This window comes from Carcharodon carcharias, chromosome 17 (genome assembly GCF_017639515.1).
Source record: "Carcharodon carcharias isolate sCarCar2 chromosome 17, sCarCar2.pri, whole genome shotgun sequence".
In the NCBI taxonomy this organism is placed as follows: domain Eukaryota; kingdom Metazoa; phylum Chordata; class Chondrichthyes; order Lamniformes; family Lamnidae; genus Carcharodon; species Carcharodon carcharias.
The window spans coordinates 116,856,609-116,869,127 of record NC_054483.1 but is presented as its reverse complement, the minus strand read 5'-3'; the positions used below and the strand labels follow the sequence as shown (position 1 = coordinate 116,869,127).

General features: G+C 44.0%; 1 protein-coding gene across 1 annotated transcript in view; it reads right to left on the bottom strand.

The window, feature by feature from the left end:
• The window catches only part of LOC121289704 (VPS10 domain-containing receptor SorCS1-like), a 409,049-nt gene that overhangs the window by 25,187 nt on the left and 371,343 nt on the right, over positions 1-12,519 (bottom strand). Inside the window, exons 32-33 of the mRNA XM_041209328.1 lie at positions 10,905-11,017; positions 7,008-7,136 (exon numbers count right to left, since the gene is read on the bottom strand). Coding sequence (XP_041065262.1) covers positions 7,008-7,136; positions 10,905-11,017 — 242 coding nt within the window. The remainder of the gene's footprint in view (positions 1-7,007; positions 7,137-10,904; positions 11,018-12,519) is intronic.

The window sequence follows — 12,519 nt, the reverse complement described above, 5'->3', positions numbered from 1 at the left end:
TGGTTTAAGGTGTGTGTGTGGGGGGCGGAGAGATAGAGAGAGAGAGAGGTGGTGGGGGGGCTGGTGTGGTTGTAGATGCTGCCAGACCTGCTGAGTTTTTCCAGGTAATTCTGTTTTTGTTTTGGATTTCCAGCATCCGCAGTTTTTTTGTTTTTATATCTGTGAAGGCCATCTTTGAGAGAGTCATAGGACAAACAAACAGAACTATTAATATGGTACTTCACCTGTGTTATAGATATTTGAGTACGATTCATCCTATTTGACAATAATATATAAAAAGGTATATTACTATTAATATTTATTACTATAATATTTTAATTAGTAGCTATTAATTTAAAAAAAACATTGTAACACATATTCTCAAGTACATCATTTAAACTAATGTTTAAAAAGCCTGAAGATGTCTAGTTATATATGGCAAAGTCTATTTTGATACTCATCTAATAATATGTAAATTAGGTCAAATAAACATTAATGTTATTTCCTAATTAGTTAACTAAATTGACCAGGTAGGAAATGCAAGCTCTGATTTACAATTTAGACTGATTTAGTTTGAATGTGTAAATTAGGTAAAATTCTCATTTTTAACAGCTTTAATTGCAGTATATTTTCATCTCTGTGTTTCATACTCAGGAACTCATTAGAAGAGAGTCGATTTTTTAAAACCATCCTTTGATATATTTGTATATTAGATCATATTAATATTTAACAATAATACATTCTCTCCAAATGACCAATGATTCATTCTTGATAAATATCATGGCTGGAATTTTATAGACTTGAGCTGTCAGGGAAAATTTGATTTCTAATTAACCTTACTTACCTATTGAAATTTAGATATTGATATTCCTAATAGAAGAATACATTTGCATTTTCAGTGCTTTTATGATTTTTTTTATAAAATGGGACATTTTGAACTCATCAAGATGAATAACGTTGGTGCTGGAAAACAGAACAATTATAAATGTAGGGAATGCTAAATGTGAAAAGACCAGGGCTCATCTAACTTGTATCCTTCTATCATTCTGGTAGTTGCCCAACAATAATAGAGTTGATGATTAGTCATAGCAATGAATTAGCTTGTAATGGATCCAGAATTGATACAAGAAATAAAAGAGTGGTGGAGAGCTTTGGGAACCATGGGCTGAATTTCCTCGGTCTGAAAGGTCGGGAGTTGGGGGGGGGGGGGTGGTGTGGGGTAAAGGGGGAACGAGGAGATGTCTCCAATGGACATGGGAACCAAAAATGAGGCACTCCCCCTTGTCCGGCCACAGCCTTCCAAGTTTCACCTGGTGGCCTGGATGCTTGGCACCTGCCTTCCTCGCCGCAGGTAAGAGCTCATTGGGGGTGGGTCGATGGTGGGCATGACACTGCTGTCATGGCTCCCATTTTGCAACCCCCCCCAATTTCCAACCTGCCCCTCGCTGGTGGGGCGAAGGCATAACATTCTGGTCCATATGTCAAAAATCACCTTTTCCCTCAAGCATACTAAACTCACCACATATGATGGCTCCATTTGTCCAGATACTTCACCCAAAATTCCCATTTTGACTTTTAATGTCAACATTAGGGATGGCTTGATTAGGTAGAGCATAATTTATATGTAGAGTAAAGTCTCTTCTACTCGACTCTACAGGTCAATATCCTGATAACACTGATTTTATTGCGACAATTCCCTTCAAGGGCTGTAAAAATATTATGGAGGTTTTAATTCTTCAGAAAGCTATAAAAACTATTTGCATCCCCGTCTTTTGGATTTCCCCCTATTACATAGGCTGCTTTTGATTCTTCCACTCATCAATCTTCAGCTTCACATAGTTAATATCAAAGTTAAAAGTCACCTCGTATGTCAATCCCAATGTTTGATTGTGAAAGGGACTAAAGTTACAATGTTATGTACAAGCATTGACAATCCCCTATTCTGTGGTTATGGTTCTCCCAGTTGGTCAGTGTGTAAATGCATGATCCAGTGCAAGTAGAAGCCCTCCAGATCAGGGCATTCTCCATTTCCCAGAAGCGGTGCCCAAATGTACCAAAAATAGATGGCACAGGATGTCATTCTAAGGCAAGAGGGTGCTGCAAAGCAATCTGAACAAGGGAATAGACAAAATAAAAGTGGGAACCAAGCCCATTGTTCACAGTTGCAGTATTGTAGAAAAAATCTGGTTGCCATATGAAAGAATATGGAGGCATGGACAGGGTGCAAAAAACAGTTTACAGAAATGTGAGGTTATACCGATCAGGGAAGATGGACAAGGTGGGCATTGTTTCTCTTGAGCAGGCTGGAAGTGGTTTGGGGGTTGGGTGGGGGGGGGGTGGTGGGTTACCTAATAGAAGCCTTTAAAATTATGAAAGGTTTTGATAGAGCAGACAGAGAGAGAATGTTTCCATTTGAAGGGAAGGGAAGAGACCATCAAATTAAGATAACCACCAAGAAATGGAACAGGAAGTTCTTTATCAAGAGAGTGGTGAGATGGTGAGAATGTGGAGCTCACTACCACAGGGAATACTTGAGGAAAATTATATGGCTGCAATTAAGGGTCGGCTAGATAAGCACTGGGGGGGGGGGGGGGGCGGGGAAGGGAAGTGAGGGTTATGCTGATGGAGTTCGATGAGGGAAGGGTAGGGAGAAGCCTGAGTGCAGCATAAATGCCGGTATGGACCAGTTGGGCTGAATGGCCTGTCTCTGTGCCGTATGTTTTATGTCATAATTCTACACAAGTATTTTGCTGGGTGTCCAAGCCGGAATTCAGAGCTAGAGCTCCATTCGCTACACGGAGGGCCGTCTGGATTGGGATTCAAATCCCGTATCTTCTAACTCAGAGGCAGGAACGCTACCATTAAGCCAGCGGCTTACTACAAACTCTAATGTTGGTTCGAAATTTATGACAACCGGTATGGATATTAAAAGTTGAGATGTAATGGTGAACCTATATTAAAACCTTATTAATTGGAATGCTATGCACACATTCCAGAAAGGAAATTGAAGTATGAGAGACTGTACAGCATTTTCATTTTAATTGGGATGTCACCTGCTTAGACCAAATTTAAACACTTAAGCGACTTAAAAAATAGGGCTGTTTGATGTGAAAATTATTGTGACAGTATAGATAGGAGCAGGCCATTTCCAGTGATTGCAGGTTCTAAAATGAGGAGACAAAAATACAAGGGTTACATGAAAGAAAAGTAGGAACAGGAGCAGGAGAAACTTTATTACACAGAGGACTGTGAGTATGTAGAATACACTAGTGATGGAAAAACTCAGCAGGTCTGGCAGCATCGGCGGAGAAGAAAAGAGTTGACGTTTCGAGTCCTCATGACCCTTCGACAGAACTTGTTCTCAAGTTCTGTCGAAGGGTCATGAGGACTCGAAACGTCAACTCTTTTCTTCTCCGCCGATGCTGCCAGACCTGCTGAGTTTTTCCAGGTAATTCTGTTTTTGTTTTGGATTTCCAGCATCCGCAGTTTTTTTGTTTTTAACACTAGTGATGGTGTTTGTGACTGAAGCAGAGACTGTGCCCGCTGTTAAGAATAGATTAGATAGATCATTGAAGGACAGGAGAATCAACAGATATGGGAAGAGGCTGGGCACATGGGAATAGGATGGAGGGTAAACTTTAAGAAGCAATAGGGGTGCTAAAATCACCAGATTCTGTGTTGTAATCCCTGTGTAATTGCAATTCCTTCGCTGTCTGTTGGTCTCAGGTGGATGGCAGTGGGGATGCTCATCAACCAGATTCCTACTTTGGATCACTGTCCATACCGCGAAGAACATTTGCGTGAGAGGTGAAGGAGAATCAGATCACATATTGCTGTGATGATGGGGCAAACAGCCTGTTGGTTTTCATTGCCTAGGCTTCCACCTGGTGAATGGCCACTTGGATAAGGCAACAGAAAGGCACTGGCACCACCCAGGATGCATTTTCATCACAAGAGGGTGACCCAAATGGAAAAAAGTGGCCATGTCCTTTAATCCTGGACTCCCAATTAGTGGAAATGGTTTTTCTCTACCTAACTTATCTATGTTCCTTAATGTCTTGAAAACTTTGATCAAATCATCCCTTAACTGTCTAAATTCCACAGGATACAACCCTAGCTTATGTTACCTATCCATGGCTTGACTATAGACCTGCAGTAATCTGGGCCAACTGTATAAGTCACATGGCTGTTGACATTTGTCCCCATTGCAATAGACACTGCTCTTCGAATGTAATTCATTGCGTGAAAGATTTAGCACCTTTCATGTTCTCAAGCCATCCTAAAGCCCTTCACAGCCAATAAAATACATTTGAAATGTAGTCACTGTTGTAATGTAGGAAGTGAGGCAGACAACTTCTGCACAGCAAGCTCCCACAAAAAGCAACGTGATAATGACTAGATAATTGTTTTTATTCATTCACGGGATGTGGGCTTCACTGGCTGGGCCAGCATTTATTGCCCATCCCTAATTGCCCTTGAGAAGGTGGTGGTGAGCTGCCTTCTTGAACCACTGAGATCCATGTGGTGTAGGTACACCCACAGTGCTGTTAGGGAATGAGTTCCAGGATTTTGACCCAGCGACAGTGTTGGAACAGCGATATATTTCCAAGTCAGGATGGTGAGTGGCTTGGAGGGGAACTTCCAGGTGGTGGTGTTCCCATGTATCTGCTGCCCTTGTCCTTCTAGATGGTAGTGGTTGTGGGCTTGGAAGGTTCTGTCTAAGGAGCCTTGATGAATTTCTGCAGTGCATCTTGTAGATGGTACACACTGCTGCAACTGTGTATCAATGGTTGAGGGAGTGAATGTTTGTGGATGTGGTGCCAATCAATTTGTTTTAATGACACTGGTTGGAAGATAAATATCGATCAGCACACTGGGGATAACATTCCTGCTGGAGGGCGAATGGGGCTTTGGTTTAGTGTCTCATCTGAAAGAGGCACTGGAGACATGAGCACTTTAGAAATGCAAGTTGGATATATGTTGGAATTGGTCAGGACTGAATAATGTTAGATTGATGACATAGAAATTACAACATTGAAAAAGACTATTTGGCTCCAGCAATCCATGTTGGGGCTCATCCATCACACAGCATAGAAAGATACAAACAAGAGTAGGTCAGTCAGCGCCTTGACCCCATTCCACCATTAAGTGAGATCATGACTGGTGGGTGACCCCCATTCACTTTGATCACCAAACATCTGTCAATCAATGGCCAACTGATTTAGCATCACTTGCCTTTTGTGGAACAGAGTTCCAAACTACTACCACACTTTGCGTGTAGAAGTGTTTCCTTAGTTCATTCCTGAAAGGCCTGCCTTGAATATTTTGGCTATGTCATTTAATCCTGGACTCCCAATTAGTGGAAATGGTTTTTCTCTACCTATCTTATCTATGTTCCTTAATGTCTTGAAAACTTTTATCAAATCTTACCTTAACTGTCTAAATTCCATGGGATACAACCCTAGCTTATGTTACCTGTCCTTGTTAAAACCTTTGGAGTCCAGGTATTATTCTCATAAACCTACGCTGCACACTCTCCAAGACCAATATATCCTTCCTAAGGTGTGATCCCCAGAACTGCTTATGGTGCTCCAGGGGCTGAATAATATAGCCCCCTCCCCCGAGAAACCAAGGCAGCGTGAAGTTGACATGTTCCACGCTGACCTGCCCCTGGCCGTAAAGTGCTGCAGGAGGGCTAAACGAGGTTCATTTGGGACTTCTGCCTTCACTGTGGGAGGAAGTCCCGCCCTCTGCAGCTGCCGGCCAATCTGGCCAAGAGCAGGTCAGTGGCTGCCACAGGGGCTGCGAAAGAAGAAGGAAGGAGGTCCATGGATCCCTGAAGAAGATAATTCCCGGGTCTTGGTGGGGGTTGGGGGGGGGATGGTGGTGTGTTTTTAAGACTGCGGGTGTGTTGGGAGGAAGGGAAAATCTTAGGGGTCGCGATCGTCAAAGGGCAGCCCCTGAAGGTTGAACCCAGCCGCCCCCCCCCCCAACACTTCCTTCCCAACCCTTGAAGAACTTATTAACAAATTCGAGCTCCCCACTCCCACCTGACTGCCCACACCAAAGGTTTTATGGTGTGGGCACCATATTATCAGGCTCAGTTGGCTTGGTAACAAGCCTGATTGACACTTGATTATGAGGGTGAGCTCGGGGTTGAATGGGAAGGTGGTGGGATGGACACACACCCTATTTCCGCCCCCACCTCCCCCCCCCTGTTGAAAACATGCCCAATGAAATATGACCCCAGGTGTGATCCAACCAGGGCTTTGTACAGCTGTAGGATGGCCTCTACCCCACCTTGTATTCTAGTCCTTTAGAAAAAGGCCATCATTCCATTTGACTTTTGATTATTTTCTGTATATGTTCATGAAGTTTTAATGATCTATGTACCTGGGTACCAAGTCTGTTTGCACGCTCACTGTTTCTTGCTTTTCACAATTTAGGAAGTATCTTGTTCTATCCTTTTTAAGGTGCAGTTTGGACGACCTCACAGTTGTCTACATTGACATCCATTTGCCTCTGTTTTGACCATTCACAATATGTCAATTTCTCTTTATAATGTTACACCCCATCTACACAATGCCACACCGAATCCCATGTGCCCAACCTGATCCCATGTCCTGTCCTTCACTCACCTGTTCTTAAACGTTGAAATGGTCTCTTTTCAATCATTATCTCAAGTAATGCATCACAGAGTCTCAAACCTCTTGGTGTGAAAGGATTTCCCTTGTTTGCTCTGTTCTAAATTTCTTACATTTAACCTTATATCTATGTTCCCTTGTCCTAGAGCTCTCAATTGCTGGAAATGGTGTGAGACCGCACTGTTAAGGAGGCCCACCTTAGTGAATTTTGGAGTTCGATCAGCACTTGACTCGAATGCTCACGTTGACATGAAGGTGCCAAATAATTGCAGCCCTCAGGCCTATTTAGAGAGCGTGAAACCCATTAACTGTCTCATTCTTTGCTCTGGTTCACTATCTGATCTGTGAAAAAGCCGAAACTCACCTGGACAAATTGTGACTCACCTGATCTAAATCCAGACTATTTAATCTCTCTTCTGCGGAACCTTGGTGTGGGAGGATGTAGAGCTCTGCTGCAGTTGGTAAACCGGGGAGGATGGCGAGCAGCATCTGTTGCTCAGGTACAGCTGTGACCTATGGAACACATAGCCACACTTCATCACCTTTATGGAGACCACTCACAGACGCACTCCACCTCTGGTATATGCTCATGAAGTTTTGATGATCTATGGTAGTGATTTATTATGTTTAATTTTTAAAAAAAAAATGAAATTTCCCAAAAGCAGATGACCATTTATTTCACACAGGTATTCGGTAGAAATGTGCAACCAGCCTGGCTGGGATTTTGTTGGCTGACAGCCACCTGTCAGGCCGGTGAGGGATTCCCGATGGGATCAAGTGCCCTTCAGGCACTTAATTGGCCACCCCCAGGCCTTCCCTGCGGTGGAGGACCATCAAGAGCTGCAGGCCAATCAGAGGCCGGCAGCACTTCACTGCAGTTAGAGCCAGCGGGAGTGCTGGCAGCTGGTGGTAATGCACCCACCAGAGGCCCAGGATCGCCGAGGGACCCCCCCCAACCCTCCCAAGCCAAATGTGGGTGAAGGCGGGCCAGGAGTCAACAGGTAAGGGTGGTGGGATGGGGACTCGGGGTCGGCGGGGGTTGGTGGGGGGGTCCAAGTTGGTGGTAGAGGCAGAAACTTTAACCTCTTTTAAGAAGTACCTGGATCTGCACCTAAAGTGCTGTAAGCTGCGGGGCTATGGGCCGGGTGCAGGAAGGTGGGATTAGAAAGGGCACCCGCGTGTCCTCGGGCTGGCATGGACAAGATGGACCGAATGGCCTCCTTCTGTGCTGTAATTTTTCTATGGTTCTATGGGCCAGAGGTAAGAACAGTGGGTGGTTTATAAGCGGGCCCCCTTTCCAATGCTGGGTCCAACATTAAATCCAGCGCTATATATTTAATGAAGCCATCGTGTATTTTGATTGTTCAGTGGTCGCAAGAGGTGAAATTTTTTTTGGCTGGTCAAAACAGGAAAAGGAAGAGAAAGAGTTTGGCTGCTCTTGTTTTTGAAGGATTCTTTATCCCAAGGAGGGTTCAGGAAAGCCAGGCTTTGACAGGCTCAGAATTATTTTGCTTTGAAAACATGATTTTTTGAGCTGCTTAGTAAATTAACATTAGATTTACTAGCACTACAAAAGATCCCACTGCTTCTGGAATCAAATTGCAATGGCCATGCAGCTATATGTACTAAATGAAGTTGGCTGACTGGCTTTAAGCATCGATTTGTCCTATACTCAAGGTGCACTATGTAATATAAGATAAAATAACAAGCCAAGCTTGTTATCCCACATGTTTGTCTGATGACAAACTGAACTCGATGGCCTAGAAATTCTTGGGGTGGTGACTGTAGAGATCAATCTCTGTCTCTGACAAGTGTGGCCTGAGGTGCTTCAGAGGTTGGACCTTGAGCCACATTTTATTCAATCCACTTCAGAGGGAATTATGAGGCAAGTCGTCGGCAAAGCGTGATTGACGATTGGGGCCGCAGCTGTTTCGGGCATGGGTGTGAATCTTTGGCCTTTAGCAGTATGATAAGTGGCATATTTCTGGACTGAAATGATCGTGCACTTTCTCCCGCCATATTGGAGACTTTGATGCCTGGAAAACAGGTGCTGCATGGCCTAAGCTGCAGGAAATGATCATTTCAGCTAGTTTTGTCATTATTTTCCCAGTAACAAGGCTCTCTCTTCTTCTCCTCTGTGACCATTTCACGGATTTAAGATTTACAATAACTTCCTACAGTACAGAGCCACTTGTGACTTTGACAGGCCCAGTAGTGACACTGCCAAACAAATAAATGAACTAACATTCCATGATTACAAAGAAACACTTGCATTTATATGAGATCTTACAGGAACATACAATAAATGATTTTGAAGTGCAGTGCTGCTAAAACAGTTCTCTCGCTGCAACACAAGGTCTTACAAACCATAAGACCCTAAGACATAGGAGCAGGAATTAGGCCATTCAGCCAATCGAGTCTGCTCCGCCATTCAATCATGGCTGATAAGTTTCTCAACCCCATTCTCCCGCCTTCTCCCCGTAACCTTTGATCCCTTTACCAATCAAGAACCTATTTATCTCGGTCTTAAATACACTCAAGCAGCAACAAGAAAAGCAGCCCGTTATTTGGTGGGGTTTGCCTGGAGTAAGACTTTCAGTAACTGAGAGAACAAGGGCTCCCAGCTCCTTTTTGAATAGTAGAATGGAACTGCTACACCTCGCATTGGACTTAATGCCTGTCTGAGGAGGCTGCACTCCACAACAGTTACACAAAATCAAAATGCTGCGGACATTTGGAGGTCTGAACTAAAAACAGAAAGTGCTGGAAAAGCTCAGCAGGTCTGGCAGCATCTGCGGAGAGAGAAATAGAGTTAACGCTTCAAGTCCAATAGGACTCTTCTTCAGAACTAAGAGTCATTTTGGACTCGACGCATTAACTCTGTTTCTCTCTCCCCGACAGTTACGTGTCCACACTTAAGAATTAGAACTCACAATCTCCTGACTCCTGTCAGGAGAAGAACTTGACAGTTATTGAACCAAGGTAAATATTGAGAATTAAAAGTGTCTTTGGGTGTCTTATTGTCCCAGATGTTAGCAACCCTCAGGTTGCATTCAAGTTCCCTATTGCACAGGATAAAGATAATTTTGCAAGGGTCTGTAGCAATGTGGAGCCTTGCCAGGTGGAATTAAGTTGGCAGAAGCTCTCAATTATGTGCTTGTCCTAACTCTGACCTGCTCCCCTTTAATGAGACTCTGCACCAGGAGCACAGTCTTACATAATCAGTGACTACAGATCATTCTTTTATTGCAGCATCTCACTGGAATCCCTGGACAGCTTCTTGTTAAGTTTGTGGAATATTTTAAGGGGTATTCTTACAAGGGAACTTTTTAAAAGTACTTTTAAATTGGCGCTGATAATAATGGCAATGGGTGGTTTCACATGGGCATCCCAATCATTGGATTTGAGTTTGGCCAGTTTACTCTGTAGTAAATTCATGCCGGAAACAGAAACAGCTTGAAACTAATTTCAGAGGGTCTCTGTCTCAAATCATAATGCAAGTTCCGCATCTCACGTATGCTACAGCGATCAGGTCAGACTTCCAGCTGGTCCCAGTGGATCTGGGTAGCAGGTCCATAGATTTTCCTGTAACTTGGAAAATACATTTGGAAGAGGAAACCTGCATTGATGCAGATACTTGTAATAGGATGTCAGCACCACAATGTCACGCTGTTGTTCGTGGAACCATTAAACAGCTGTGGCGTGGGATGGATTAAAAGTATTACATAGGAATTAAATGGAAATTACAGAAGGAAAACAGGCTATTTGGCCCAATCTGATCCATTCCAGTGTTTATGTTCCACACAAGACCCCTCCCACCTCTCTTCATCTCATCCAATCAGCTATCCTTCTATTCCATTCCCTTCCATGTACTTATCCAGCTGCCCTTTGAGTCCTATTTGCCGCAACCTCGTTCCATATTCTGACAAGCCTCTCAGACCTTAACGAAACCTCCATTTTGTGTTGTGTATTGGCGAATTATTTCAACATTGTGTTATGGAGCAAAGCTCATGTACAATGGATTTAGATTGCCCAATCTCCTTCCAATTAATATTCTTACTAACCCCTGAGTGACAAAACTGCCCAAACCAGCTAGGAATCCCCTTTCGCCTCCTTCTTTGGCACGATGTTCCCTGTGCAAGTGAGGAGTTGTCTCCTCGGAGCTAAACCCATTGCTACAATGTTGTAATTTGGCTGGAGGTGCGGCATGAATGGGGTTTACGCCGCAGATCCGGTGAAGTTACGGTGGGAGGGGTAGCAAGGAAAATTGTTCCAACTTACTTGTCTCAGAGTTCTTTTGACAAGTTTACTGAGATCATGTCTCCACTCCGGAATGTCTGGGTTGTAATCTTCCAAGTTGGGTGTAAACGACAGTAGCAACGAGCGGTAAGAATCTGCAGGACGAAGACAAGAGGACTTTGTTAAAAGAATTATGGCTTTCAGGGTCACATTTCTGTCAGATTTTGAACAGAATAAGTTTTGGACAAGGCAAGAAAACAATTTCAATTTTCATTTTCAGAAGTTGCTCCAGGGTCACTTTCTTTGATCGATGAAAAATGTTGCTCCAATTATTTTTTTCTCTCGGTTTTTTTAAAAGAAATTTCACAGTCTGCAGTGTTTCACAGTCCATCTAACTTTCAACAACAACATGCGCATTTCTAGAGCACCTTTCAAGTCGTAAAACATCCCAAGTTGCTTGACTGGAGCAATATCAGGCAACAATTGGCGCCAACCAAAGAAGGTGCTGAGCACAGGGGGTCACTGTGGTCAGTTTTAAGCCGGGTCTTAAAGGAGAAGATAGAGATGATGAGGTTTATGGAGGGAATTCCAGAGCCTAGGGCCTAGTTTGTTGAAGGTAGGTATGGCAACGGTGATTGGCTACACTTGTTTTGGGACCATTCTTTAGCTGCAGGGTTTCATTTTCAAGGGAAGGGGAACTGATGAGGGGGCTCACGTTTCTTTTATTCTTTCAAGCATCGTTGGCAAGGCCAACATTTACTGCCCACCACCCGTTGCCTTTGGAAAGCTGGTGCCGAGCAATGTGTTCTCTCTAAGCTGCACAGTCACGCCACCTCTGCAGCACACCAAAAGTCTCGGTGCGGGCTGCGGACAAATCGGCCCCTTTACTACCCCGAAGGGGCCGTGCACTCCAAAAAAAAAATGAGAGGGTACGCTAGCGGGAAGCCAGTGTCTCGAACTGCCGCAAACATGGCAGTTTGGTACAACCGAGTGGATTTGTCAGCCATTTCGGAGGGAAATTAAAGAATCGACCACGTTGCTGTGTGTCTGGAGTCACATCTAAATCCGACCAGGTTAAGTCAGAGGACTTCCTTCCCTAAACTATAGGTCACAATAACCCTGGTACATTTATGGTCACCACCACGACACCTCTAACATGGCTTTTGAATTCCAGGGGCTGAGTTTGACATCGCGCGGGCGGGCACACACCCGACTAGATTGGGCGCAAAATCGTGGGTGATGATGTCGGGCGAGCGTCCCGATGTCAGTGCGCACTTGTACGGTATTTCGGTCAGCAGGCCAACTCTCACACGGGCCCACCGACAATTAAAAGGTCTGTTAAGGCCACTAAAGTGTTAATTAAGATAGAATTTCTGCTGCCCGACCAACCTGACAGTGGGCGGGTGGGTGAATCGGCCAGATGCCTTTGAATTTTTGAGGAAGCCTTGGGGAATGAGGTTTCTGACATTAATTTAAACAAAAAAGGTAAAAGCACTTTAACGTTGTTTTTATTATGTACACGTTCATGTGAGTGAGTCCTCCGTGGGAACATTGCTTTCAGGTTTTCCACATCTTTATTTTTGATCTTAAAATTCCTCAACCCCCTGAGGCATCTCTCTGCCTTCAGGGAGCTTTCACTGTGCGCTCCCCAACGCCT